Here is a 25,667-nt window from a genome sequence, read left to right on the forward strand (position 1 = left end):
GCTGTCTCTACAAATGTTTTAATTGTCTTCACGTCCATCATTTCAGTCAGTCCCACAAGCAAAGCAGGCAAATCAAATGGTGTTGTCTGAGACTTCAGTTACAAATCATGTAGGGAGAAAAAGATTTTCTCTTTTTTGAAAATTCTTTTTGCTTTCTGCTCACTGACATAGAGGTAAAAGAAAATGACTGCAACTTAAATATGAAAGAACTCTTTACAATTAAATCCACAATTTTATACATTTATCTCACTCATGTGTCAGTGAAAAATCACCAACTAGGACAAAACAGGACAAATTATATGACAGAAGAACCAAAAAACTTAATAAAAAACATATCCAAGTGTGAAAAGTATGGCACTCTAGGTGTCTTCACATCCTCCTCTTCTGTGTACTTATGTACAACACTGAAAAGAAAAAATGAACAAATTGAAAAAAACTTTTCTAAGTATCATAATAGCAAGTTTTAAAAGCAAGCAGATTTTAGTCTGATACCTCTGCATATTTCAAAGGAATTTTCAAACCACACAATAAATTCTAGAACTATTATAAGACTAATTTTATGACTCTAGACCTGGGTTTGATGTCTTAGAGGACTGTGTTCTGATCTTAGCTATACATCTGACTGGATTTGCAAACCGCAACCAAGGGGATAAAATAAAATGTACGTGAAAGTCTCTGGAATCTTCGAATGTTTTATAATTCTAGGTATAACAATTATGATTGGTGGTTAAAGCAAATTAGTAAATCTACCAGGCCAGACTTCAGATTCAAAATAAAGAATAAATAAAAAATAAGAATTTTCATTCATCTCCTCGATATAATCACTAAACTTCCTGTTTACTTTTTTAATTGCATCAGGATAAACAAGAGCTGAGGAGTTTGTTATTTTGTCTTATTCTGATTCCCTGTAAAGTATCAGCCTTTGGTTTATCCGAAGTTTTGCTCAGCTAGTCCTCTCGTGACCACCCACATGAACTCTTCAGGGTATACTGAATATGTAGTACATGAGAATCAGACCACATCTAATGTCTTGGTCACTAGAGACCAAGCTTTCACCAGAGGTGTACCTCCCCTCCTACCCCCCACGCCTACTCAGACTCTGACAGGTTTGTGCAAAGTGAACATTAAGAGATATCCTGATCAAAGGACATAGCACAGATTAATTAAATAAGCCAGGATCCTCTTTAAGAGCCTAGGATGTGAATTATGGAGCCGATTACCCCATGGAAAAAGTTATATAAAGGAAAGCATCAGAATGACAGTAAAAACATCTCTAGGAAACTGGCCAAGTCCAAGATGTAGTCTGTACATGAAAGGATGCATCCTATCACCTCTCACAGAACCTGCAGCTAGCTGACTGCTGTTATCAGCTATACTGAGAAGGGGAAAGACCATTAACATTTCTTAGTCAATGGAAAGAGTCAAATAAGAACAATATTAAAAACAGGAAAAGAAATTCTACACATTGGAAGGACTAAAAAGGTATATATATAAAGATATGATGTGACCCCAATGTTCACAGCAGCACTATTTACAATAGCCAAGACATAGAAGCAAACTTGGTGTCCACTGACAGAGGAATGGATAAAGATGTGGTACATATATACAATGGAATATTACTCAGCCATAAAAAAGAATAAAATAATGCCATTTGCAGCAACACAGATGGACCTAGAGATTATCCTACTAAGTGAAATAAGTCAGACAAAGACTAATATCATATGATATCGCTTATAGGTGGAATCTAAAAAAATGATACAAATGAACGTATTTACAAAGCAGAAATAGACTCACAGACAAAGAAAACCAACTTATGGTTACCAAAGAGGAAGTGGGGGGAGGAATAAATTAGGAGTTTGGGATTAGCAGATATAAACTACTATATATAAAATAGATAAACAACAAGATCCTACTATACAGTACAGGGAACTATATTCAGTATCTTACAATAAACTATAATGGAAAAGAATCTGAAAATAATACATATATTCAGTTATATATGCACACATATATGACCGAATCACTTTGCTGCACACCGGAAACTAATACAACACTGTAACTCAATTATACTTTAATAAAAAAATTTTAAATAAAATAAAATGAAGATAGAATGTGAAGCAATATGGTATTGTAAGGATAGGAGGTAGAATAACTACAATGAAAGTCAGGATGTTTAGTTCACAGCAAAGAGATCCAAGTGTTATGGGGGCTGAAGAAGTTATCCAGAACTAAAGAATACACATCAATAAAAAACCCTGAATCAAGAGTCACAGAGCTCCATTTGGGGGATGGGACCAAAAAGTGGGGATGAATCAAGGGATAATTCCCACAGTTTTGATGTCTTCCCTGCCCCCACCCCAAAATTCAAATATGACTTTACTGATAATGTGCTTTTAAACCAGGTACTTGAAAGTAACCATAATAATCGTATCAATAATAAGTTGTTAAAAAAGCTGGGTAACTTCAGAACCACATTTCCTCTTTTGTCATTTCTGCCAAACTAAAGGATACAAATCTCCCATAGAAAAAAAGCATCTGAATGCTTAATAGAGAAACAAGACAAGCTAACTGCCAAACCAAAGGTAGCAGGGAAATAGTGGCCATTCTCAGAGCACCAACCGCCAGTGTGAGAGGCCGTGTTGGGGGAATATAACACACTGTATTCGAGAACAGAGCTCTGGGTCAGTGTACCAAGGCCCCTCAATTCACCATCAGCAAAGGGAGGGAGGAAGAGAATTTCTAGTTCCAAAATGCCATGAAGCATCCAAAAAAGAACTAGCCACACTGAAGACCTGAGATGTAATAGGAATTTAAAAACAAAGCAAAACTAAAACTGAACTTTTAAATTATCTAGAAAACATGCTGGTGATCCTATTTTGGATGCGATATAACTGCAGAGTGAAGGGCTGTTACCATTGTTTCCTCGGATAAATGCATCCCCGTACTTATTCTTCAGCTGTCCATTTACATACTCCTCTGTCTGCTCCAAGGCTATATTCATATAGCCATCCAGGCAAGCCAGGACCCCTGGAGATGGATTCAGACAAAGAGAAGACATACAAAGCAGAGTTGAAAATTACAGGGTATACCTTAGAGCTGACAATCTCTTTACTCATTAGCTCTTACATGCTTAATATAAAAACTCACACCGTAAATGAAATTCAATAGAGCAAAGCACAAAAAAGTCTTTGCTCTCTGCCCGTCTGAATGAAAGGCTAAGACTCATACAGCATGAAGGCCGTCATGCACCCACTGCTGGCAGGGAAAACAATGGGCTGCCGCCTCCCTCATTGCATGTGTGGCAACAATGGCAACTTTTAAAGCCTTCACAAAAGTAACACGGTAAGAATATTCCAAGTACGACACCATTCTTTGAGAGCTAGACAGGAGTGGGCAATTATGCAGGAACAAATGATCACTAGCCATGACTCCTCTCATGCCCAGTGGCATTTCTGACTTTGGCCACTAAGTGAAATACGGGTCTGGCAGATTGATCTCGTTCTTTCACAACATCTCCTGCAGCGGATGAATGTACTCCAAGGTTAAGAGGAAGGCTCCACAATCTGTCAGAATAATGGAAAAGAGGAGACAGCAGGTGCTCCTGAAAGAACATCTTAAAGCTGTGACTCCCAGTGAGGAACAGCTTGAGAACACGGGCACCATATTGCTTTATAGCACATCCCTCTCTGCACTGTTCCAGTTAGAATATTTGTAGATCCATACTAATAAGAAAAACAGTAAACGTTCCAGGCAGCTTTCGAGGAAACTGTTCAAGTGAACCTTTTTAATTGTGTTAAGATGGTATCAATTTTGCAAAATTGGACCTGATGATCCTTTTTTAAAAAAGATGAAGATATGTAAACCATTAACTCTGAGCCTCTAACTTCAAGTGGTATTTTCTAGATAGACAACTTAAGTAAAAACAAATACTACAAATGTGATTCAATTAACCAAGTCGATAGCCCCATGTAGTCTCAACTTCATTAATATGCTTCTCACTCCCTGCTTCTGCCCCCATTATCCTCTCAACAAAAGTTTCTTTTCAAAATTTTGTGTGTGTGTAATGAGCTCAAGACAGTAAGCTAACAAAATTCTGCTAGAAGCTGCAAACTTTCGAAGCATCAGAATGCACTATGAATAATAATAATAATTTCCTATCAAAAGAAAGCTGAAGCTACAACTTTAGTTTCATTCCTGCTGTATTAGTTTATATCTAAACCACAATCATAAATGAGCAAGAAACTTCTGAGACATGATATGCAAATGTTTGAAAATTAATTAAAAGCATTTAAAAATGAAATGTTCCCTTCTAATAAAAATATTCTCATAGCAAAGGTTTTTTAACAAAAAAGGTTCTTGGAGGTTGGGATTATGACCCCCTCCCTTCTCTAAGGGATTAAATTCCAATGAATAACAGAAAACAAGTTTCTTCAAACTTGAAGGGAAATTGCTAGAGAACTGGGTTGTTTCCTTGTTTGTTTTTATTTAACCACATTCTTTATAGTATGCTCTCAATAGTGTACAACGTTTTGCTTTAATAGTATAGAAGCCATGGCCAGACAATCATAAACGGAGAAAAATTAGGGCTACTACTACCCATGGGAAAGGTTGTTGAAACTTACTAGTAAACAAGGAAATATAAATTAAATGAGATATTACTTGTTGCCAATTAGAATGGAAAAGTTGACATTAAAGGCTAACACAAGGGTTGATGAGAACGTAGAGATGAATGAGCCACCTGCCCTGATGGAGGGTCATCTACACCTTCTTTGACTCTGAAACCGTACCCCAGGGAATTTATTATAAAGAGACACTTGGACAAGTGCTTGAGATTCATGTTAAAGGAGCAGTCATTTACATTAGAACAAAGATTGGTAAACACCTAAATGTCCATTAATAGGACACTGGTTACAAACAAAAACAAAACTGTGGTCCATCCACTCATGGTATTCCTATGTAACCATTAAACACTCCATGTTGTCAGAAAACTGAATGCATTTAATGTTAAAAAAAATCAGAGTGCATGTACAATTGATCCCACTTATGTAAAATTATGCTTATATAGAGACAGATCTAAATGGGTAAGGGTGATTATCTCTGGATGGTAGAATTTGGGGAAGATTTACCTTTCTTGTATATACTTTTCTCCATTATTTGCTTTGAAATTTCTTAAAAATATATATATATGTGTATATATTTCCTTTGAAAATAGAAAATGTTCCCCTAAAGAGTAGGCTGGTGGATCTCCTCAATGAAGGGGGTACTGAGAAGATACTGAACACATGTCGCCACCCTAATCAGCTGTTGGATATTCTCTACGAATCTATTACCTCCTCTGGGCCCATCAAAAGCCCAGGGGTGAGAAGCGGCACACAGAGATGTTATAATATCTCAGTATTCAGTATAAATCCATTGATTCCACTGGAAAAGTCAAATTAAACTGGAGCTACATTATTAATGTCAAGAAACTAAAGCAGTACATAAAAAGCAGAGTATTTTTTAGGAAGGCTTTTGAATCAAGCTTGAGTTTGAGTCCTAGCTCCTCCCTTACTAGGTGGAGATAATCAACAGAGATCTCAAAGGATTTATGTGAAGAGAAAATGAAAATTAAAGTGATTCATGCACACGGGACCCACAGTAAGCTCTCAATAAAATTAAGTTTGCACGTGTGGAAAGTGGAAAAATCTCAAGAGATTTCGATCATTACTCAGGAAAGAGACCAGGAATTATTCAGGAAAGAGGCCAAAAAAGGCTTTAAAACTTTGCTAATCAATTAGTTATCCATATCTGTAAAATATTCCCAGTAATTTAACATATCTTAATTTTGGAAGATTAGGAATTTAGTTACTGCAAAAAAATGGAATTGGATACCATTCCTTACACAAAGTTAGTTTCAGTAGTGTCAAGCCTCTTAAAAAGAGCATTTCATTTTCTACAAGACCAGAAAGGTGTCTTTGGATACCCCACATATTATATGAGTGAGAAGTTTACACTGAAAAATGATACTGTCTAAATAGTTGCTTGCCAATCTATTTTTTTAACACTTTTATTACAGTAAAACTGCTTTACAATGGTGTGTTGGTTTCTGCTGTATAACAAAGTGAATCAACTATACATATGCATATATCCCCATTTCTCCTCCCACTTGGGTCTCCCTCCCACCCTCCCTATCCCACCCCTCTAGGTGGTCACAAAGCACCCAGCTGATCTCCCTGTGCTTCCCGCTAGCTATCTATTTTACATTTGGTAGTGTATATATGTCCATGTCACTCTCTCACTTCATCCCAGCTTACCTTTCACCCTCTCCGTGGCCTCAACTACATTCTCTACATCTGCATCTTTATTCCTGTCTTACCTCTAGGTTCTTCAGAACCATTTTTTTTTTTTTTTTAGATTCCATATGTATGTGTTAGCATACGGTATTTGTTTTTCTCTTTCTGACTTACTTCACTCTGTATGACAGTCTCTAGGTCCATCCGCCTCACTACAAATAACTCAATTTCATCTCTTTTTATTGCTAAGCAATATTCCATTGTAATATATATCCCACATCGTCTTTATCCATTCATCTGTGATGGACACATAGGTTGCTTCCACGTCCTGGCTATTGTAAAAAGAGCTGCAATGAACACTGTGGTACACGACTCTTTTTGAATTATGGTTTTCTCAGGGTATATGCCCAGTAGTGGCATTGCTGGGTTGAATGGTGGTTGTATTTTTAGTTTTTTAAGGAACCTCCATACAGTTCTCCATAGTGGCTGTATCAATTTACATTCCCACCAGCAGTGCAAGAGGGTTCCCTTTTCTCCACACCCTCTACAGCATTTATTCTCTGTAGATTTTCTGATGATGGCCATTCTGACCAGTGTGAGGTAATTCCTCATTGTAGTTTTTACTTGCACTTCTCTAGTGATTACTGACGTTGAGCATCCTTTCACGCGTTTGATGGCAATCTGTATATCTTCTTTGCAGAAATGCCTGTTTAGGTCTTCTGCCCATTTTTGGATTGGGTTGTTTGATTTTTGGTATTGAGCTGCATGAGCTTATTCTATATTTTGGAGATTAATTCTTTGTCAGTTGCTTCATTTGCAAATATTTTCTCCCATTCTGAGAGTTGTCTTTTTATCTTTTTTCTGGCTTCCTTTGCTGTGCAAAAGCTTTTAAGTTTCATTAGGTCCCCTTTCGTTATTTTTGGTTTTATTTTAATTTCTCTAGGAGGTGGGTCAAAAGGGATCTTGCTGTGATTTATGTCACAGAGTGTTCTCTCTATGTTTTCCTCTAAGAGTTTGATAGTATCTAGCCTTACATTTAGGCCTTTAATCCATTTTGAGTTTATTTTTGTGTATGGTGTTAGGGAGTGTTCTAATTTCATTCTTTTACATGTAGTTGTCCAGTTTTCCCAGCACCACTTACTGAAGAGGCTGTCTTTTCTCCATTGTATATTCTTGCCTCCTTTATGAAAAATAAGGTGACCATATGTGCATAGGTTTACCTCTGGGCTTTCTATCCCGTTCCATTGATCTATATTTCTGTTTTTGTGTCAGTACCATACTGTCTTCATTACTGTAGCTTTGTAGTATAGTCTGAAGTCAGGGAGCCTGATTCCACCAGCTCCATTAATCTTTCTCAAAACTGCTTAGGCTATTCGGGGTATTTTGTGTTTCCATACAAATTGTGAAATTTTTGCTCTAGTTCTGCAAAAAATGTCACTGGTAGGTTGATAGGGATTGCACTGAATCTGTAGATTGCTTTGGGTAGTACAGTCATTTTCAGAATGTTATTTCTTCCAATCCAAGAATGTGGTATATCTCTCCAACTGTTTAATTTCTCTCATCAGTGTCTTATAGTTTTCTGCATACAGGTCTTTTGTCTCCCTAGATAGGTAAATTCCTAGGTATTTTATTCTTTCTGTTGCAATGGTAAACGGGAGTGTTTCCTTAATTTCTCTTTCAGATTTTTCATTATTTGTGTATAGGAATGCAAGAGATTTCTGTGCATTAATTTTCCATCCTGCAACTTTACCAAATTCATTGATTAGCTCTAGTAGTTTTCTGGTAGAGTCTTTAGGATTCTCTAAGTACAGTATCATGTCATCTGCAAACTGTGACAGCTTTACTTCTCTGCCGATTTGGATTCCTTTTATTTCTTTTTCTTCTTTGATTGCTGTGGCTAAAACTTCCAACACTATGTTGAATAATGGTGGAGAAAGTGGGCAACCTTGTCTTCTTCCTGATCTTCGTGGAAATGGTTTCAGTTTTTCACCATTGAGAATGATGTTGGCTGTGGGTTTATCATATATGGCCTTTATTATGTTGAGGTAAGTTCCCTCTATACCTACTTTCTGGCGGGTTTTTATCATAAATGTGTTGAATTCTGTCAAAAGATTTTTCTGCATCTATTGAGATGATCATATGATTTTTTTCCTTCAATTTGTTAATATGGTGTTATCACATTGAATGAATTGAAGAATTCTTGCATCCCTGGGATAAACCCCAGTTGATCATGGTGTTTGATCCTTTTGATATGCTGTTGGATTCTGCTTGCTCGCATTTGTTGAGGATATTTGCATCTATGTTCATCAGTGATATTGGCCAGTATTTTCTTTCTTTGTGACACCTTTGTCTGTTTTTGGTATCAGGGTGATGGAGGCCTCGTAGTATGAGTTTGGGAGTGTTCCTCCCTCTGCTATATTTTGGAAGAGTTTGAGAAGGATAGGTGTTAGCTCTTCTCTAAATGTTTGATAGAATTCGCCTGTGAAGCCATCTGGTCCTCGGCTTTTGTTTGTTGGCAGATTTTTATTGACAGTCTCAATTTCAGTGCTTGTTGATTGGTCTGTTTATATTTTCTATATCTTCCTGGTTCAGTCTTGGAAGGTTGTGCTTTTCTAAGAATTTGTCCATTTCTTCCGGGTTATCCATTTTACTGGCATATAACTGCTTGTAGTAATCTCTCATGATCCTTTATATTTCTGCAGTGTCTGTTCTTATTCCTCCTTTTTTATTTCTAATTGTATTGATTCGAGTCTTCTCCCTTTTTTTCTTGATGAGTCTGGCTAATGGTTTGTCAATATTGTTTATCTTCTCAAACAACCAGCTTTTAGTTTTATAGATCTTTGCTCTTGTTTCCTTCATCTTTTTTCATTTATTTCTCATCTGATCTTTATGACTTCTTTCCTTCTGCTACTTTTGGGTTTTTTTTGTTCTTCTTTCTCTAATTGCTTTAGGTGTAAGGTTAGGTTGTTTAGTTGAGATTTTTTCTGTTTCTTGAGGTAGGATTGTATTGCTATAAACTTCCCTCTTAGAACTGCCTTTGCTGCTTCCCATAGGTTTTGGGTCATTGTGTTTTCACTGTCATTTGTTTCTAGGTATTTGCTGATTCCCTCTTTGATTTCTCCAGTGATCTCTTTGGTATTTAAGAGTGTACTGTTTAGCCTCCAACTGTTTGTATTTTTTACAGATTCTTTTCCTGTAACTGATATCTAGTCTCATAGTGTTGTGGTCGGAAAACATACTTGATACAATTTCAGTTTTCTTAAATTTACCAGGGCTTCATTTGTGACCCAAGATATGATCTATCCTGGAGAACATTCCATGAGCACTTGAGAAGAAAGTGTACTCTGTTGATTTTGGATGGAATGTCCTAAAAATATCAATTGTTTAATGTGTCATCTAAAGCTTGTGTTTCCTTATTTATTTTCACTTTGGATGATCTGTCCGTTGGTGAAAGTGGGGTGTTAACATCCCTTACTATGATTGTGTTCCTATCGATTTCCCCTTTAATGGCTGCTAGCATTTGCCTTATATATTGAGGGGTTCCTATGCTGGGTGCATAAAGATTTACAATTGTTATATCTTCTTATTCGATTGATCCCTTGATCATTATGTAGTGTCCTTGTCGCTTGTAATAGTCTTTATTTTAAAGTCTATTTTGTCTCATCTGAGAATTGCTACTCCAGCTTGCTTTTGATTTCCATTTGCATGGAATATCTTTTTCCATCTTCTCACTTTCAGTCTGTATATGTCCCTAGGTCTGAAGTGGGTCTCTTGTAGACAGAATGTATATGGCTCTTGTTTTTGTATCCATTCAGCCAGTCAGTGTCTTTTGGTGGCAGCATTTAATCCATTTACATTTAAGGTAGTTTTCAATATGTATGTTCCTATTACCATTTTCTTAACTGTTTTAGGTTTGTTATTGTAGGTCTTTTCCTTCTCTTGTGTTTCCTGCCTAGAGAAGTTCCCTTAGAATTTGTTGTAAAGCTGGTTTGGTGGCGCTAAATTCTCTTAGCTTTTGCTTGTCTGTAAAGGTTTTAATTTCTCTGTCAAATCTGAATGAGATCCTTGCTGGGTAGAGTAATCCTGTTTGTAGTTTTTTCCCTTTCATCACTTTAAACATGTTCTGCCACTCCCTTCCAGCTTGCAGGGTTTCCACTGAGAGATCAGCTGTTAACCTTATGGGGATTCCCTTGTACGTTATTTGTTGTTTTTCCCTTGCTGCTCTTAATATTTTTTCTTTGTATTGAATTTTTGATAGTTTGATTAATATGTTTCTTGTGTTTCTCCTTGGATTTATCCTGTATGGGACTCTCTGCACTCTCTGCACTTCCTGGACTTGATTATCTATTTCCTTTCCCATATTAGGGAAGTTTTCAACTATAATCTCTTCAAATATTTTCTCAGTCCATTTCTTTTTCTCTTCTTCAGGGAGCCCTATAATTCGAATGTTGGTGTGTTTAATGTCCCAGAGGTCTCTGAGACTGTCCTCAATTCTTTTCATTCTTTTTTCTTTATTCTGCTCTGCAGTAGTTATTTCCACTATTGGACCTTCCGGGTCACTTATCTGTTCTTCTGCCTCAGTTATTCTGCTATTGATTCCTTCTAGAGAATTTTTAACTTCACTTACTGTGTTGTTCATCACTGTGTTTTCCTCCTTAGTTTTTCTAGGTCCTTGGTAAATGTTTCTTGTATTTTCTCCAATCTATTTCTAAGACTTGGGATCATCTTTACTATCATTACTCTGAATTCTATTTCAGGTAGACTGCCTATTTCCTCTTCATTTGTTTGGTCTGGTGGATTTTTACTTTGCTCCTTCATCTGCTGCGTATTTCTCTGTCTTCTCATTTTGCTTAACTGCAGGCTGCAGGTTCATATTTCCCACTGTTTTTGGTGTCTGCCCCCAGTGGTTAAGGCTGGTTCAGTGGGTTATATAGTCTTCTTGGTGGAGGGGACTGGCGCCTGTGCCTGTGTCCTGGTGGATGAGGCTGGTTCTTTTCTTTCTGGTGGGCAGGTCCGCATGTGGTGGTGTGCTTTGGGGTGTCTGTGAACTTATTATGATTTTAGGCAGCCTCTCTGCTAATGGGTGGGGCTGTGCTCCTGTCTTGCTAGTTGTTTGTCATAGGGTGTCCAGCACTGTAGCTTGTTGGCTGTTGAGTGGAGCTGGGTCTTAGCGTTGAGATGGGGAATCCCTGGGAGTGCTTTCGCTATTTGATAGTACGTGGGACCAGGAGGTCTCTGGTGGTCCAATGTCCTGAACTCGGCTCTCCCACCTAAGAGGCTCAGGCCTGACACCTGGCCAGAGCACCAAGACCTGTCAGACACTCGGCCAGGTACGTGGGGAGTTTCTTGCCTTTTGGGAAGTCTGAGGTATTCTGCCAGCGTTCAGTAGGTGTCCTGTAGCAGTTGTTCCACATGTAGATGTATTCTTCATGTATTTGTGGGGAGGAAGGTGATCTGCACATCTTACTCCTCTGCCGTCTTGAAGATCCCTCCCGTTGCTTGCCAATCTTGACTGCTTCCACAAAAACAAATGCTGCTGGGCCAAGGAGTTCTTTAGTATCCGGTTATTCAAGCCTGTCACCAGGGGATGCAGGCACACCAATCTCAAAGCAAAGACAGGAGACAGGAGCCCCAGATCACGCAAGTCAGAGGAACACGCTCTGCTGTCAGAGTTGTCTCTAAAATGAACCATCTCAGAAGTAGAAAAAGAAATGGGTATAGGGGCATCCTTGGTGGCGCAGTGGTTGAGAGTCCGCCTGCCGATGCAGGGGACACGGGTTCGTGCCCCGGTCCGGGAAGATCCCACATGCTGTGGAGCGGCTGGGCCCGTGAGCCATGGCCGCTGAGCCTGCGTGTTTGGAGCCTGTGCTCCACAACGGGAGAGGCCACAGCAGTGAGAGACCCACATACCGCAAAAAAAAAAGAAAAAAAAGGAATGGGTATAGAAACTGTTGACAACCAATGCTTTTTTGGTCTACTGGGTACTTCAAAGAGGTTAATAAAAAGCAGTTAAGTCACCTTCACTTCTTTAGTGAACACCAGTAAGGATGAAGCATGGAAATCTTACCTCGGTAATCCACTCCGGAATTTAATTTTACCACAACTGGTCGTCCGATGATTTGCTTCAGGAAGTCACTGGGTGTTTGCTTCCGCAGACTCATTTTAACAATCCTGATCAGAAATCTGAAAGGGAGAAATAAAGGTAAAGACAAAAGTTAATTATTCAACAAAAAAGCCTGGAAGCCCTTAATGTATTTATAGGAAATCAAGTGTCAAAGGACCACGTGCAAAGAGCCAACACTACTCCACCACCACACCCAGAGCACGTAAGCTAACGTGATTCCAGTTCTTACCTGGAGCCAGATACTAAGCTAAGCGTTTGACACATGTTACCTCATTAGGCCCACAAGGATCCTCAGACACAGCCTCACCACAGAAGAGTCCTGTGATTCCAGAGCCCCTGTTCTTAACCACTTGTGACCACTGTGTCCGCAGTCAACATACCCACGACCACCATGACCACCGCCACCACTTACCCAACGCTCACTTCATGCTGAGCGCTCTGCTAAGATCCTTAGAAATACTGTCAAATTTAATCTTTACAAGAACCCTGGGAAGAAGGTCTTCATATTCCCATGAAATTAAAGGCTGCTGATGAAATTAAAGGCCCAGAAGGATGAAATTACGTGCCCACAAATGTGAGGGGGATCAACATTCAAGTTCCAATCAGGCATGTTTTTTTGGTTTGTTTTTTTTTGGGCGGGGGGTGGTTCACGGGCCTCTCACTGTTGTGGCCTCTCCCGCTGCAGAGCACAGGCTCCAGACACGCAGGCTCAGTGGCCGTGGCTCAAAGGCCTAGCAGCTCTGCGGCATGTGGGATCTTCCCGGACCAGGGCACAAACCCGTGTCCCCTGCATCGGCAGGCGGACTCTCAACCACTGCACTACCAGGGAAGCCCTCAGGCATGTTTTAAAGCCACTGTTTACATAATGTTTATATAGTATTTACAACAGCTGATTGTAAATACTATATGCCAAAACAGTAACTCCAGAAAGGATAATAATCATAACTGAGAGCCAATATTTGAGTGTACTACAGGCCGGCACTTATGTAAGCACTTTACATGTATTAATCCACTTAGAGCTCACTGAGGTATTCTTTTAACCTCATTTTACAGATGACTAGACACAGAAAGGGCTAAACATCCTCGTCAAGGTAACATAGCCAGTAAATAGATGGCCAGCCCATGTCTTAATCACACCTTTATGCAGCCTCCTGAAAGCTGCTAATGTAGCCAAATATTTTTATTATATTATGTTAATTATAGCAGATATACACTCTATAACAAAGTAAAAAATCTTAAAAATCAAGTATAATAGGAATCTAAAATAGGGAAAGAGCATTACGTACCCAAATCAATCACAGACATACATAGCTACCCATCACTCCTTTCAAAACTCATCCTGTTTTGTAAGTTCTCTATCTCAAAATATTTTGATAAACAAACGTAACAAAACGTAACTGTTACTTAAATTAAAACTTTGGAAATTAATTATTCTGTTTCAGTCAAATTCAGCATCAATTTTATTTAGTAGCCATATAAACATTCACATTTAAAAATTAGTATGAATACAATACTTGAAGGACTCTCCTCAAGAACTCAAGTTGTGGGGCTTCCCTGGTGGCACAGTGGTTGAGAATGTGCCTGCCAATGCGGGGGACATGGGCTCGAGCCCTGGTCTGGGAAGACCCCACATGCCTCAGAGCACCTAAGCTCGTGCACCACAACTACTAAGCCTGCGCTCTAGAGCCTGCGAACCACAACTACTGAGCCCGCGTGCCACAACTACTAAAGCCCACACACCTAGAGCCCACATACTGCAACAAGAGAAGCCACCGCAATGAGAAGCCTGTGCACCACAGCGAAGAGTGGCCCCCGCTCGCCGCCACTAGAAAAAGCCTGCACGCAGCAACAAAGACCAAACACAGCCAAAAGTAAATAAATTAATTTTTTAAAAAATCAAGTTTTTTCTTGTTTTGTTTTCAATCAAACCTTTCACTAAACATTCTTCCATAAATAGCACTGGTTATTTCACTCCAAGTCTATCCACTCAATGATCTGAATTCAGGTTTAAGATGATTGTTTGGAGATTTTCTCAATGTAAATCCATGCAGACTCAGCAGTTTGGATAAACTAGAATGCTAGATTATTGGCTTTTCATTTGTTTAACAATTATGTGTATGGACACGCCCTGCAAGAAAAAAATTTAAATGTACACACAGGCTCTAACCTTAAAGAACTTAGAATCTAGAAGAACTTAAACTCTTGTTTAAAGGGCGTGAGTAAACAAAAATGATCATAATTTAAGTAAAATAATTTTCTTTAGGGCTTCCCTGGTGGCGCAGTGGTTGAGAGTCTGCCTGCCGATGCAGGGGAAACGGGTTCGTGCCCCGGTCCGGAAAGATCCCACATGCCACGGAGCAGCTGGGCCCGTGAGCCACAGCCACTGAGCCTGCGCGTCCGGAGCCTGTGCTCCGCAACGGGAGAGGCCACAGCAGTGAGAGGCCCACGTACCACAAAAAAAGAAAAAAAAATTTCTTTAAACAAGAAAAGTCAATATCTCAAGTTAAACAAAAGAAAATACAAATTTTAAAAACTATTCTTGATGTGGGGCTGACATTTGGTCTATCCAATCCATCTCCTCAAGGTTTGAAGGATTTTTAAAATGTGATCATATAATTATTCTGCTTGGCAAATTTTAATTTTTCCACTGAATTGCCAGTTTATTTGTTTAGCTACACTGTCTCAACAGATAACTGAAATTACGACTACTATTCAGGACAATCACTATTCATTCATGACTCAGACCACACAACATTATTTATGGTGTTTTGAGCTCACGAAGAAAATTACAAAGTAAATACTGTAGCAGATTCAATACATTTAATGACATTAGTAAAAGGAAACACATCTTCCCATTTATCTACAAAGTGCTTTATTTCTGTCTTCAACATGCATTGTTCTGTAGCTGGACAGGTCTACAGACATGCTGAAGGCCCCACAGAGACTCATTCACTGAGACTTAGGTTCATTTCCCGTCAGATGCTAAGTCTCATTGTGCCAGCTTCTTCATCTACAAACTTGAGAGAAAACTAGTTTATTTTGTGCTAAAAAACCCACTAAGATGCATTCTGATGTGAAAATCTATTATTAACTACCTTGTCCAAAGTTAAAAGTTAATGACAGCAGATGACAGAGCAAGGTAAAAACCCAGCAGACCAAACGAAGTGGAAATAGGCAGTCTACCTGAAATAGAATTCAGAGTAATGATAGCAAAGATGATCCAAAATCTTGGAAATAGAATAGAGAAAATACAAGAAACGTTTAACAAGGACCTTGAAGAACTAAATAGCAAACAAACAATGATGAACAACACAATAAATGAAATTAAAAATTCTCTAGAAGGAATCAATAGCAGAATAACTGAGGCAGAAGAATGGATAAGTGACCTGGAAGATAAAATAGTGGAAAAAACTACTGCAGAGTAGAATAAAGAAAAAAGAATGAAAAGAATTGAGGACAGTCTCAGAGACCTCTGGGACAACATTAAACACACCAACATTCAAATTATAGGGCTCCCTGAAGAAGAGAAAAAGAAATGGACTGAGAAAATATTTGAAGAGATTATAGTTGAAAACTTCCCTAATATGGGAAAGGAAATAGATAATCAAGTCCAGGAAATGCGGAGAGTGCAGAGAGTCCCATACAGGATAAATCCAAGGAGAAACACAAGAAACATATTAATCAAACTATCAAAAATTCAATACAAAGAAAAAATATTAAGAGCAGCAAGGGAAAAACAACAAATAACATACAAGGGAATCCCCATAAGGTTAATGGCTGATCTCTCAGCAGAAACTCTGCAAGCCAGAAGGGAGTGGCAGAACATGTTTAAAGTGATGAAAGGGAAAAAACTACAAACAGGATTACTCTACCCAGCAAGGATCTCATTCAGATTTGACGGAGAAATTAAAACTTTTACCAACAAGCAAAAGCTAAGAGAATTTAGCACCACCAAACCAGCTTTACAACAAATTCTAAAGGAACTTCTCTAGGCAGGAAACACAAGAGAAGGAAAAGACCTACAATAACAAACTCAAAACAATTAAGAAAATGGTAATAGGAATATACATATTGATAACTACCTTAAATGTAAATGGATTAAATGCTGCAACCGAAAGACACTGACTGGCTGAATGGATACAAACACAAGACCTATATATATGCTGTCTACAAGAGACTCACTTCAGACTTAGGGATCCATATACACTGAAAGTGAGAGGATGGAAAAAGATATTCCATGCAAATGGAAATCAAAAGCAAGCTGGAGTAGCAATTCTCAGATCAGACAAAACTTTAAAGTAAACTCTATTACAACAGACAAAGAAGAACACTACATACTGATCAAGGGATCAATCCAAGAAGAAGATATAACAATTGTAAATCTTTATGCACCCAACATAGGAGCAACTCAATACATAAGGCAAATGCTAACAGCCATAAAAGGGGAAATCGACAGGAACACAATCATAGTAGGGGACTTTAACACCCCACTTTACCAACAGACAGATCATCCAAAATGAAAATAAATAAGGAAACACAAGCTTTAAATGACACATTAAACATGATGGACTTAATTGATATTTATAGGACATTCCATCCAAAACAACACAATACACTTTCTTCTCAAGTGCTCATGGAACATTCTCCAGGATAAATCATACCTTGGGTCACAAATGAAGCCTTGGTAAATTTAAGAAAACTGAAATTGTATCAAGTATGTTTTCCGATCACAACACTATGAGACTAGGTATCAATCAGAGGAAAATATCCGTAAAAAATACAAACAGATGGAGGCTAAACAGTACACTACTAAATAACCAAGACATCACTGAAGAAATCAAAGAGGAAATCAAAAATATCTGGAAACAAATGACAATGAAAACACAACGACCCAAAACCTACGGGATGCAGCAAAAGCAATTCTAAGAGGGAAGTTTATAGCAATACAATCCTACCTCAAGAAACAGGATGAGAAAGAAGAATAAAAAACCCCCAAAATTAGCAGAAGGAAAGAAATCATAAAGATCAGATGAGAAATAAATGAAGGAAAAGAAGAGCAAAGATCTATAAAACTAAAAGCTGGTTCTTTGAGAAGATAAACAAAATTGATAAACCATTAGCCAGACTCATCAAGAAAAAAAGGGAAGAGATTCAAAGCAATAGAATCAGAAATGAAAAAGGAGAAGCAAGAACGGACACTGCAGAAATATAAAGGATCATGAGAGATTACTACAAGCAATTATATGCCAATAAAATAGACAACCTGGAAGAAATGGACAAATTCTTAGAAAAGCACAACGTTCCAAGACTGAACCAGGAAGAAATAGAAAATATGAACAGACCAATCACAAGCACTGAAATTGAAACTGTGATTAAAAATCTTCCAACAAACAAAAGCCCAGGACCAGATGGCTTCACAGGTGAATTCTATCAAACAAGCTAACACCTAACCTTCTCAAACTCTTCCAAAATATAGCACAGGGAGGAACACTCCCAAACTCATACTACGAGGCCAACATCACCCTGATACCAAAAGCAGACAAAGATATCACAAAGAAAGAAAATACTGGCCAGTACCACTGATGAACATAGATGCAAAAATCCTCAACAAAATGCGAGCAAACAATCCAACAGCACATTAAAAGGATCATACACCATGATCAAGTGGGGTTTATCCCAGGGATGCAAGGATTCTTCAATATACGCAAATCGATCAATGTGATACACCATATTAGCAAATTGAAGGAGAAAAATCATATGATCATCTCAATAGATGCAGAAAAATCTTTCAACAAAATTCAACACATTTATGATAAAAACCCGCCAGAAAGTAGGTACAGAGGGAACTTACCTCAACATAATACAGGCCTTATATAACAAACCCACAGCCAACATCATTCTCAATGATGAAAAACTGAAACCATTTCCACAAGATCAGGAAGAAGACAAGGTTGCCCACTCTCTCCACCATTATTCAACATAGTGTTGGAAGTTTTAGCCACAGCAATCAGAGAAGAAAAAGAAATAAAAGGAATCCAAATCGGTAAAGAAGAAGTAAAGCTGTCACTGTTTGCAGATGACATGACACTGTACAAAGAGAATCCTAAAGACTCTACCAGAAAACTACTAGAGCTAATCAGTGAATTTGATAAAGTTGCAGGATACAAAATCAATGCACAGAAATCTCTTGCATTCCTATACACTAATGATGAAATAACTGAAAGAGAAATTAAGGAAACACTCCCATTTACCACTACAACCAAAAGAATAAAATACCTAGGAATAAACCCACCTAAGGAGACAAAAGACCTGTATGCAGAAAACTATAAAACAGTGATGAAAGAAATTAAACATTTGGAGAGATATACCATGTTCCTGGATTGGAAGAAATAACATTGTGAAAATGACTATACTACTACTACTATACTACAAAGCAATCTTCAGATTCAGTGCAATCCCTATCAACCTACCAATGGCATTTTTCACAGAACTGGAACAAAAAATTTCACAATTTGTATGGAAACACAAAACACCCCGAATAGCCAAAGCAATCTTGAGAAAGAAAAACAGAGCTGGTGGAAGCAGGCTCCCTGACTTCCGACTATACTACAAAGCTGCAGTAATCAAGACAGTATGGTACCGGCACAAAAACAGAAAGATAGATTAATGGAACAGGATAGAAAGCCCAGAGGTAAACCCATGCACATATGGTCACCTTATTTTTCATAAAGGAGGCAAGAATATACAATGGAGAAAAGACAGCATTTCAATAAGTGGTGCTGGCAAAACTGGACAGCTACATGTAAAAGAATGAAATTAGAACACTCCCTAACACCATACACAAAAATAAACTCAAAATGGATTAAAGACCTAAATGTAATAAGACCAGACACTATAAAACTCTTAGAGGAAAACATAGGCAGAACACTCTATGACATAAATCACATCAAGATTCTTTTTACCCACCTCCTAGAGAAATGAAAATAAAAGCAAAAATAAACAAATAGGACCTAATGAAACTTAAAAGCTTTTCCACAGCAGAGGAAACCATAAACAAGACAAAAAGACAATACTCAGAATGGGAGAAAATATTTGCAAATGAAGCAACTGACAAAGGATTAATCTCCAAAATATAGAAGAGGCTCATGCAGCTCAATATCAAAAAAACAAACCCATCCAAAAATGGGCAGAAGACCTAAACAGACATTTCTTTAAAGAAGATATACAGATTGTCAACAAACACATGAAAGGATGCTCAACATCAGTAATCACTAGAGAAATGCAAATCAAAACTACAATGAGGAATTACCTCACACTGTTCAGAATGGCCATCATCAAAAAATCTACAAAGAATAAATGCTGTAGAGGGTGTGGAGAAAAGGGAACCCTCTTGCACTGCTGGTGGGAATGTAAATTGATACAGCCACTATGGCGAACAGTATGGAGGTGCCTTAAAAAACTAAAAATAGAACTACCATTCAACCCAGCAATGCCACTACTGGGCATATACCCTGAGAAAACCATAATTCAAAAAGAGTCATGTACCACAGTGTTCATTGCAGCTCTATTTACAATAGCAAGGACATGGAAGCAAGCTAAGTGTCCATCAACAGATGAATGGATAAAGAAGATGTGGGATATATATACAATGGAATATTACTCAGCAATAAAAAGAAATGAAATTGAGTTATTTGTAGTGAGGTGGATGGATCCTGAGACAGTCATACAGAGTGAAGTAAGTCAGAAAGAGAAAAACAAATACCGTATGCTAACACATATATATGGAATCTAAAAAAAAAAAAATTGGTTCTGAAGAACCTAGGGGCAGAACAGGAATAAAGACGCAGACGTAGAGAATGGACTCGAGGACACTGGGACAAAGTGAGAGAGTGGCATGGACTTATATACACTATCAATATAAAATAGATAGCTAGTGCGAAGCAGCTGCATAGCACAGGGAGATCAGCATGGTGCTTTGTGACCACCTAGAGGGGTGGGATAGGGAAGGTGGGAGGGAGACACAAGAGGGAGGAGATATGGGGATATATGTATATGTATAGCTGATTCACTTTGTTATAAAGCAGAAACACACTATTGAAAGCAATTATACTGCAATAAAGATGTTAAAAAAAAAAGTTAATGGAAGAGAACAGTTCTGAAAGTTTCTGTGATGCTCTTCCTGGGTTAGGATCCTCAAATAAAATTTTCCATTTTTTAGAAAAAAGAAAAAAGTTAACGACAGATGAAAGAATACAAACCTAGACTGATAGTTGCTTAACTGATGATATTAGTTATTTTTTAAAATGTTATTAATACTATCTTTCCTCACCTTTTAAAAAAGCATGGACATACTCTTGTTCTAAACTCATCAAAGATCATGCCTCTGCCATTAAGTCTCACCTCTACTCCAATTAACATCAATCTCTTCCTGAAGGCATTCAACGCTTCAAATTTTTATGCAGCACCTACCTGTCAGGCACTTAGGCTGGGGATGTAACACCTATAAGATGTGGCCTTGGGCCCTCAGAGTTGACACTCCAAAGGGGACAGAAACATACAAATGGCAAAGTTTTTAAAAAGCTGTATGCATTTGGATAAAATGATGCAGAGAACAGCACATACGGAAGAGTGGCTTACACCAGGCCTTGGAGATCAAAGAAAGATTTCGGGACGTGAACCTGAGCTGAGTATGGAGGGAAAGGAGTCCACCAGCCTAAAAGGAGAGAAATCTTAGCAAAGGTATTAGACAGTGTTTGGGTTTGAGGGGAGAATGCCACCTTGGCAAGAAGGACAAGCAGCAGCTGCAGAAGGGAGCAGGGCCACCATCATGGGATCAGAGCAAGTCAGGCTGAGAGCGCAGCCCTGAGCCTCTAGGCCAGTTTCCCAAAAGTGAATCATCTGCATCGCTTGGAGATCCTGATTCGGTAGTTCTGGGGCAGGACCCAGAATCTGTCTGCAAAAGCACAGGAGACGCCTATGAACTGGCAAGCATGGGAAATACTTGTGTCAGTGATGGGGACCCTGGGAAGGTCTGAAGCAGAGACTTGCATGATTGCAGACAGGCCCTCTCACTTAGTTCTGCCGTCAGAGTTTCCCATTTGGTTACCTGTCACTATTTACTCTTTTATATGCTTTACTTTTTTTAAATAGGAGTCTTTGCTCCCTCACAGGACTGGAAGCCACGTGAAAGGAGAGACTAGTACCAAGCTTCTAATTTACTCTCTAGAACATCGACATTGTGCTAAATCTCTTGAAAAAAAATTTGTTTTAGTTATTTGTAAAGAGGATGGTTGCTTCAAACACATTTTATCCATCACTTTAGGAGAGTGTATCTTTTACGTTTGTCTTCATTAGGCTTCCGTGGTACTCCCTGTTACTTAATGACTCGTCCATAAATCCATTTTGTATGAGTCAATTGGTCTCGATACCACAATTTTTCCCATGACTTGGCTCACGTAAGTTTAAATCTTTTAAATTGGATAAGGCAGAAGGAACAGTTCTGACTGTTTCTGAAGGAAGAAAAAAGCCTCTTGAACCACAAACATATAAGAGGAAAAAGGCTTTCTTGCTTCAGGGTCACCTTGATAAAACTTCTCTTCAAAATTAAAGCCATAATCACCCTCTAGGCCTCCTCTCCCTTCCCTGACTCCTACTCGGGATTTTAAATGACCTATTTTCATAAATGGCTATTAAGTCAAAAGCAGTATATTTTCTGGCAGAAGCTACTGAGAGGTCTGGTACAAGAACATCTGCCTACTGCCTTGCAGAGATTTTTTTAATTAGAAGAATGGGGAGGAAAAAAGAAACAAATTTTATTCATCCACTATGTGCCAGGCCACACTAGATTCCTCAGCAATTCACATAGCAACCCTGTGAGGGGGTGAGCAGAACTAAGGCTTGACCCCAAAGCCGAAGCCCTTTCAGAGGTTCAGCTGCCCTTCTGAATAGGTGTTAAACCTGGTGAATGGCCATAGAGACAGTGAGAGATCTATCTGGAGAGTAGCAGTACTGAGGAGAAAACACCGAAAGTGACAAAGTCCTGTAAATTAGCCTGTGAGGATATTTTTAAATGGTCAAACAGAAAGAAATATACAAGGAGACTTGCAAATCCTTGTTTCTTGGCAATGTTCACTGTAAACTTTCACCTACTCTTGAAGTATTTACAGTTTAGGGTGAAAAAAATTGAAAAGGAAAAAAACTGCAATGAAACCCAATACTACAACCCAAGTAAACGCAGCTGTAGACTAACACATCATTGTCAGAGGGGGCATGAGACACGGAGAAACACAGCTCTCTCTATATCTCCCTTCAGAGACAGCAGATACGCTGCCCTCTTCCGAAGGCTCCAGACCAATCCCTCCTCCCCACCCACAGGGGGCTACCTTCCTCCCCTCTCTCCCGGGGGCACGCTGAGCTGGCCCTCTGCGCACCCAGAGCGCCTCTCTCCACTCGCAGTCACTGCCCTGGGCGGCTGTTTTGCAGTTTTCCTGTTTGCTGACCAGTCTCCCACACTGGGTTCTAAGCTTCTCGGGGATGAGGAAAATGTGTTACTCATTTAGTAACCCTGGTACCTAAGCACACTGCCCAGGCCTGAGGAAGCAGCCCTTAGGCAGTGCCAAGAAAAAGCCCTGTCCCTTCCCCTCCTCTCCCAGCTATGGGCACAGTGATGAGTACAGCATCATCCATGCATGTAAACAGCTATAACCTAGTAATATCTCTATTACTGACCACCAAATTAAAGAAAGATGGAGAAAACAGAAACGTTTCTGTGTTGTCCAAGAAACAGCTGCACCCGAATCAACACAGATGGCTTGTTAAATGCAGATTCCTGAAGCCAGCTCCCAGTCAGACTCTCTAGGTAAGGAACACTGGAGTTTATGTTGTATAAAGTTCCCCAAATAATTTCCATAAGCAAGTGGTTCTCCACCAGCAGTACTTTTAAACCCCACCCTCAGGGACATTCAGAAATGTCTGAAGACATTTTAGATTCTCTTGACTGCGGAGCGTGGTGCCACTGATGTCTAGTAGGTAGAGGCCAGGGATTCGGCTTAACACTCTACAAAGCATAGGACGGCGGTCCTCCACAACGAAGGATGATCTGCCCCCAAACGTCAGCTGAGGTTGAGAGACTCTGTTATAAGCCCTAAAACCACTGTTCTCTGATCTTAAGGCAACAAGTTTTTAAAAAACCTTCAAGGGTTAACAAATGAGAACCAACAGCTAAGTTCTAACCACATGACAGAGTATAAATCATAACTTATTAAATATTTTATTCCAAATATAAAGAATATGAAAACAACTGTCAAAAAAAATCTTGACGGGATTGCCATTCCAAATAATGAATTTCTAGTCCTGACCATGAAAACGTCACTTTTCCCATTTTTCAGTGCTACAGATCACTCAGATGATTACAATCTCTGTTACCTGGCCCAAATCTGAAACCGTAGAATATGAAAAAATATATATACATATTATATATAGATACAAATTATACATACATAGCTGAGTCACTTTTGCTGTACACCTGAAACTAACACAATATTGTAAGTCAACTACACTTCAATAAAAAAAAAAACTGTTGAATAATCCAAGCGATGTAAACATCTTCTAAAATTCTAATACTAAGAACGTCACAGTTCAGTGAGAGACCACCTGCTGCAGCATAAAGAGTACTCACTTGGGATGCGGGAACCCTGAGTTCTAATCCCAGCTCTGCTACTTAATTAGCTGTGTGCCTTGGATAACTCATCATTTCACCTCTCAGGCCCCAGGTTCCTTATCTGCAAAATAAAGGAGTTATGCCAGACGATCGCTTAAGGGATCATCCTGCTCTAACATTCAGTCAGGGCCTATGCAGTAACTCCAAAAATACAAATACACACACACAATAACATCCTCTGAAGAGTCCTGCACAAAATTCAAGCAAGTGGAATTGCCACGTAACACTATATTAAAAAAAAAAAAAAAATCCAAAGAGGCTCAACCTTGCCAGTTGATATCCTAGAAAAGAATTACTTTTGGTGAAAAAGGCACAAACGTGAATGATGGAAACTGCTAAAACTGTTTTTGGCAAACAATCTGGCCACGTGTATGAAGACCTAAAAAAGACCCCACAAGATCACAGCATCTATTCTAATAATTTCACTCCGCAGAATCAGTCCAAGTTAATCATCTGAAATATTTTTTTTTAAAAATGTTTATCAAAGTATTACCTGGAATACTAAAATGAAGCAAAAATTCACAAACACCCTAAATGCCCCACAGCCGGGAAATGGTTAAATAATGGATAGGATTTACACAATGATGACTTAGGTAGCCAATCAAAAGAAAATACAAAATTAGAAATTATACTTAGGAATGATTTCTAAATGAAAGTGAAAAACTAAATATACTGTTAAGTGATAAAATGGGTACAGCCTTAGCTCAAATACAAACTAGCCCAGAACAGAGACTGTAGGCGGAAGGGTGCCATGAACGTTATTTTCTTCACTAAACGTTTCTGTATTTCCAATTTTTCTATAACCGTCTTGTATTAATAAGGGGTAGGGAAAGGACACACCAAATCACTCTCGAGATTATCTGCATCATCCCAGTTCTAGACACCTTAAACGAAAATACGGGCTGACCGCGCGCGCACACGCCTGCTCACAAAACCCGTGGAGACAGGACTTAAAACCATGCAACTATGGGCATCCCCAACCTGACAACTCGGGAAGGTGGCCTAGTCCAGCCCTTAATTCCTGGGAGTCAGGCGCAGCCACCCCGATGCAGCGGAGGCCAAGCAATCCCAGGCGAAGCCTGGCCCTGTGTTCGGGTCCGCTTTCCCGCCGAATCCCCGGGCTCATGTCGGGCTTCCCAGCGTACTTCGACCACCATGAGCGGTCTCGGAAGCCACCTCGTGGGGCCCGGCCAAAGCCGTTCCTCCCCGCGCGATTTACGCTGCCCTCGGGGTGGGGTTCTCAGGACCGAGCTCGGGAAGCCCGGCGCCGACGGTCCCAGATCTCCCGGGCACGACAGGCGCCGAGAAGCGAGCGTGAGCGCGGGGACCCGCCACCCGCAGGCTCCGAAGTCCGCGCTCGCTCCCGGGCCCTCCAGGGGCTGCAGGCCCGGCCCGGGGATGCTGCTCACTAACCCTGCCCGGGACGACGGAACACTGAGGCCTCGGACTGCCCGCGCGGCCGCATGGCTCACCTCGCGGCCGGGATCAGCACCCCGACTCCAGGCACCCCACAAGCCCGGCCTCGGCCGACCAACCGGGCGAAACCGAAACT

At 39.5% G+C, this 25,667-nt stretch overlaps 1 protein-coding gene across 2 annotated transcripts; it reads right to left on the reverse strand.

Moving 5' to 3' along the window:
- On the reverse strand, window positions 1-25,667 carry LSM6 (LSM6 homolog, U6 small nuclear RNA and mRNA degradation associated). 2 transcript variants are annotated; one of them, XM_024736129.1, is made up of 5 exons: window positions 25,588-25,667; window positions 24,074-24,176; window positions 12,340-12,455; window positions 2,914-3,027; window positions 2-404 (listed from the first exon to the last, which is right to left on the reverse strand). In XM_024736129.1, exons 3-5 carry the CDS (start codon window positions 12,431-12,433, stop codon window positions 370-372), a joined length of 243 nt encoding a protein of 80 aa, XP_024591897.1. In that variant the 5' UTR covers window positions 12,434-12,455; window positions 24,074-24,176; window positions 25,588-25,667; the 3' UTR covers window positions 2-369. The 2 variants fall into 2 exon arrangements, with proteins under 2 accessions (XP_024591896.1, XP_024591897.1); XM_024736128.1 differs by lacking the exon at window positions 24,074-24,176 and having other exon boundaries at window positions 1-404; window positions 25,588-25,665.

Source organism: Neophocaena asiaeorientalis, unplaced genomic scaffold, assembly GCF_003031525.2.
Source record: "Neophocaena asiaeorientalis asiaeorientalis breed wild unplaced genomic scaffold, Neophocaena_asiaeorientalis_V1.1 scaffold7, whole genome shotgun sequence".
Classification (NCBI taxonomy): Eukaryota; Metazoa; Chordata; class Mammalia; order Artiodactyla; family Phocoenidae; genus Neophocaena; species Neophocaena asiaeorientalis.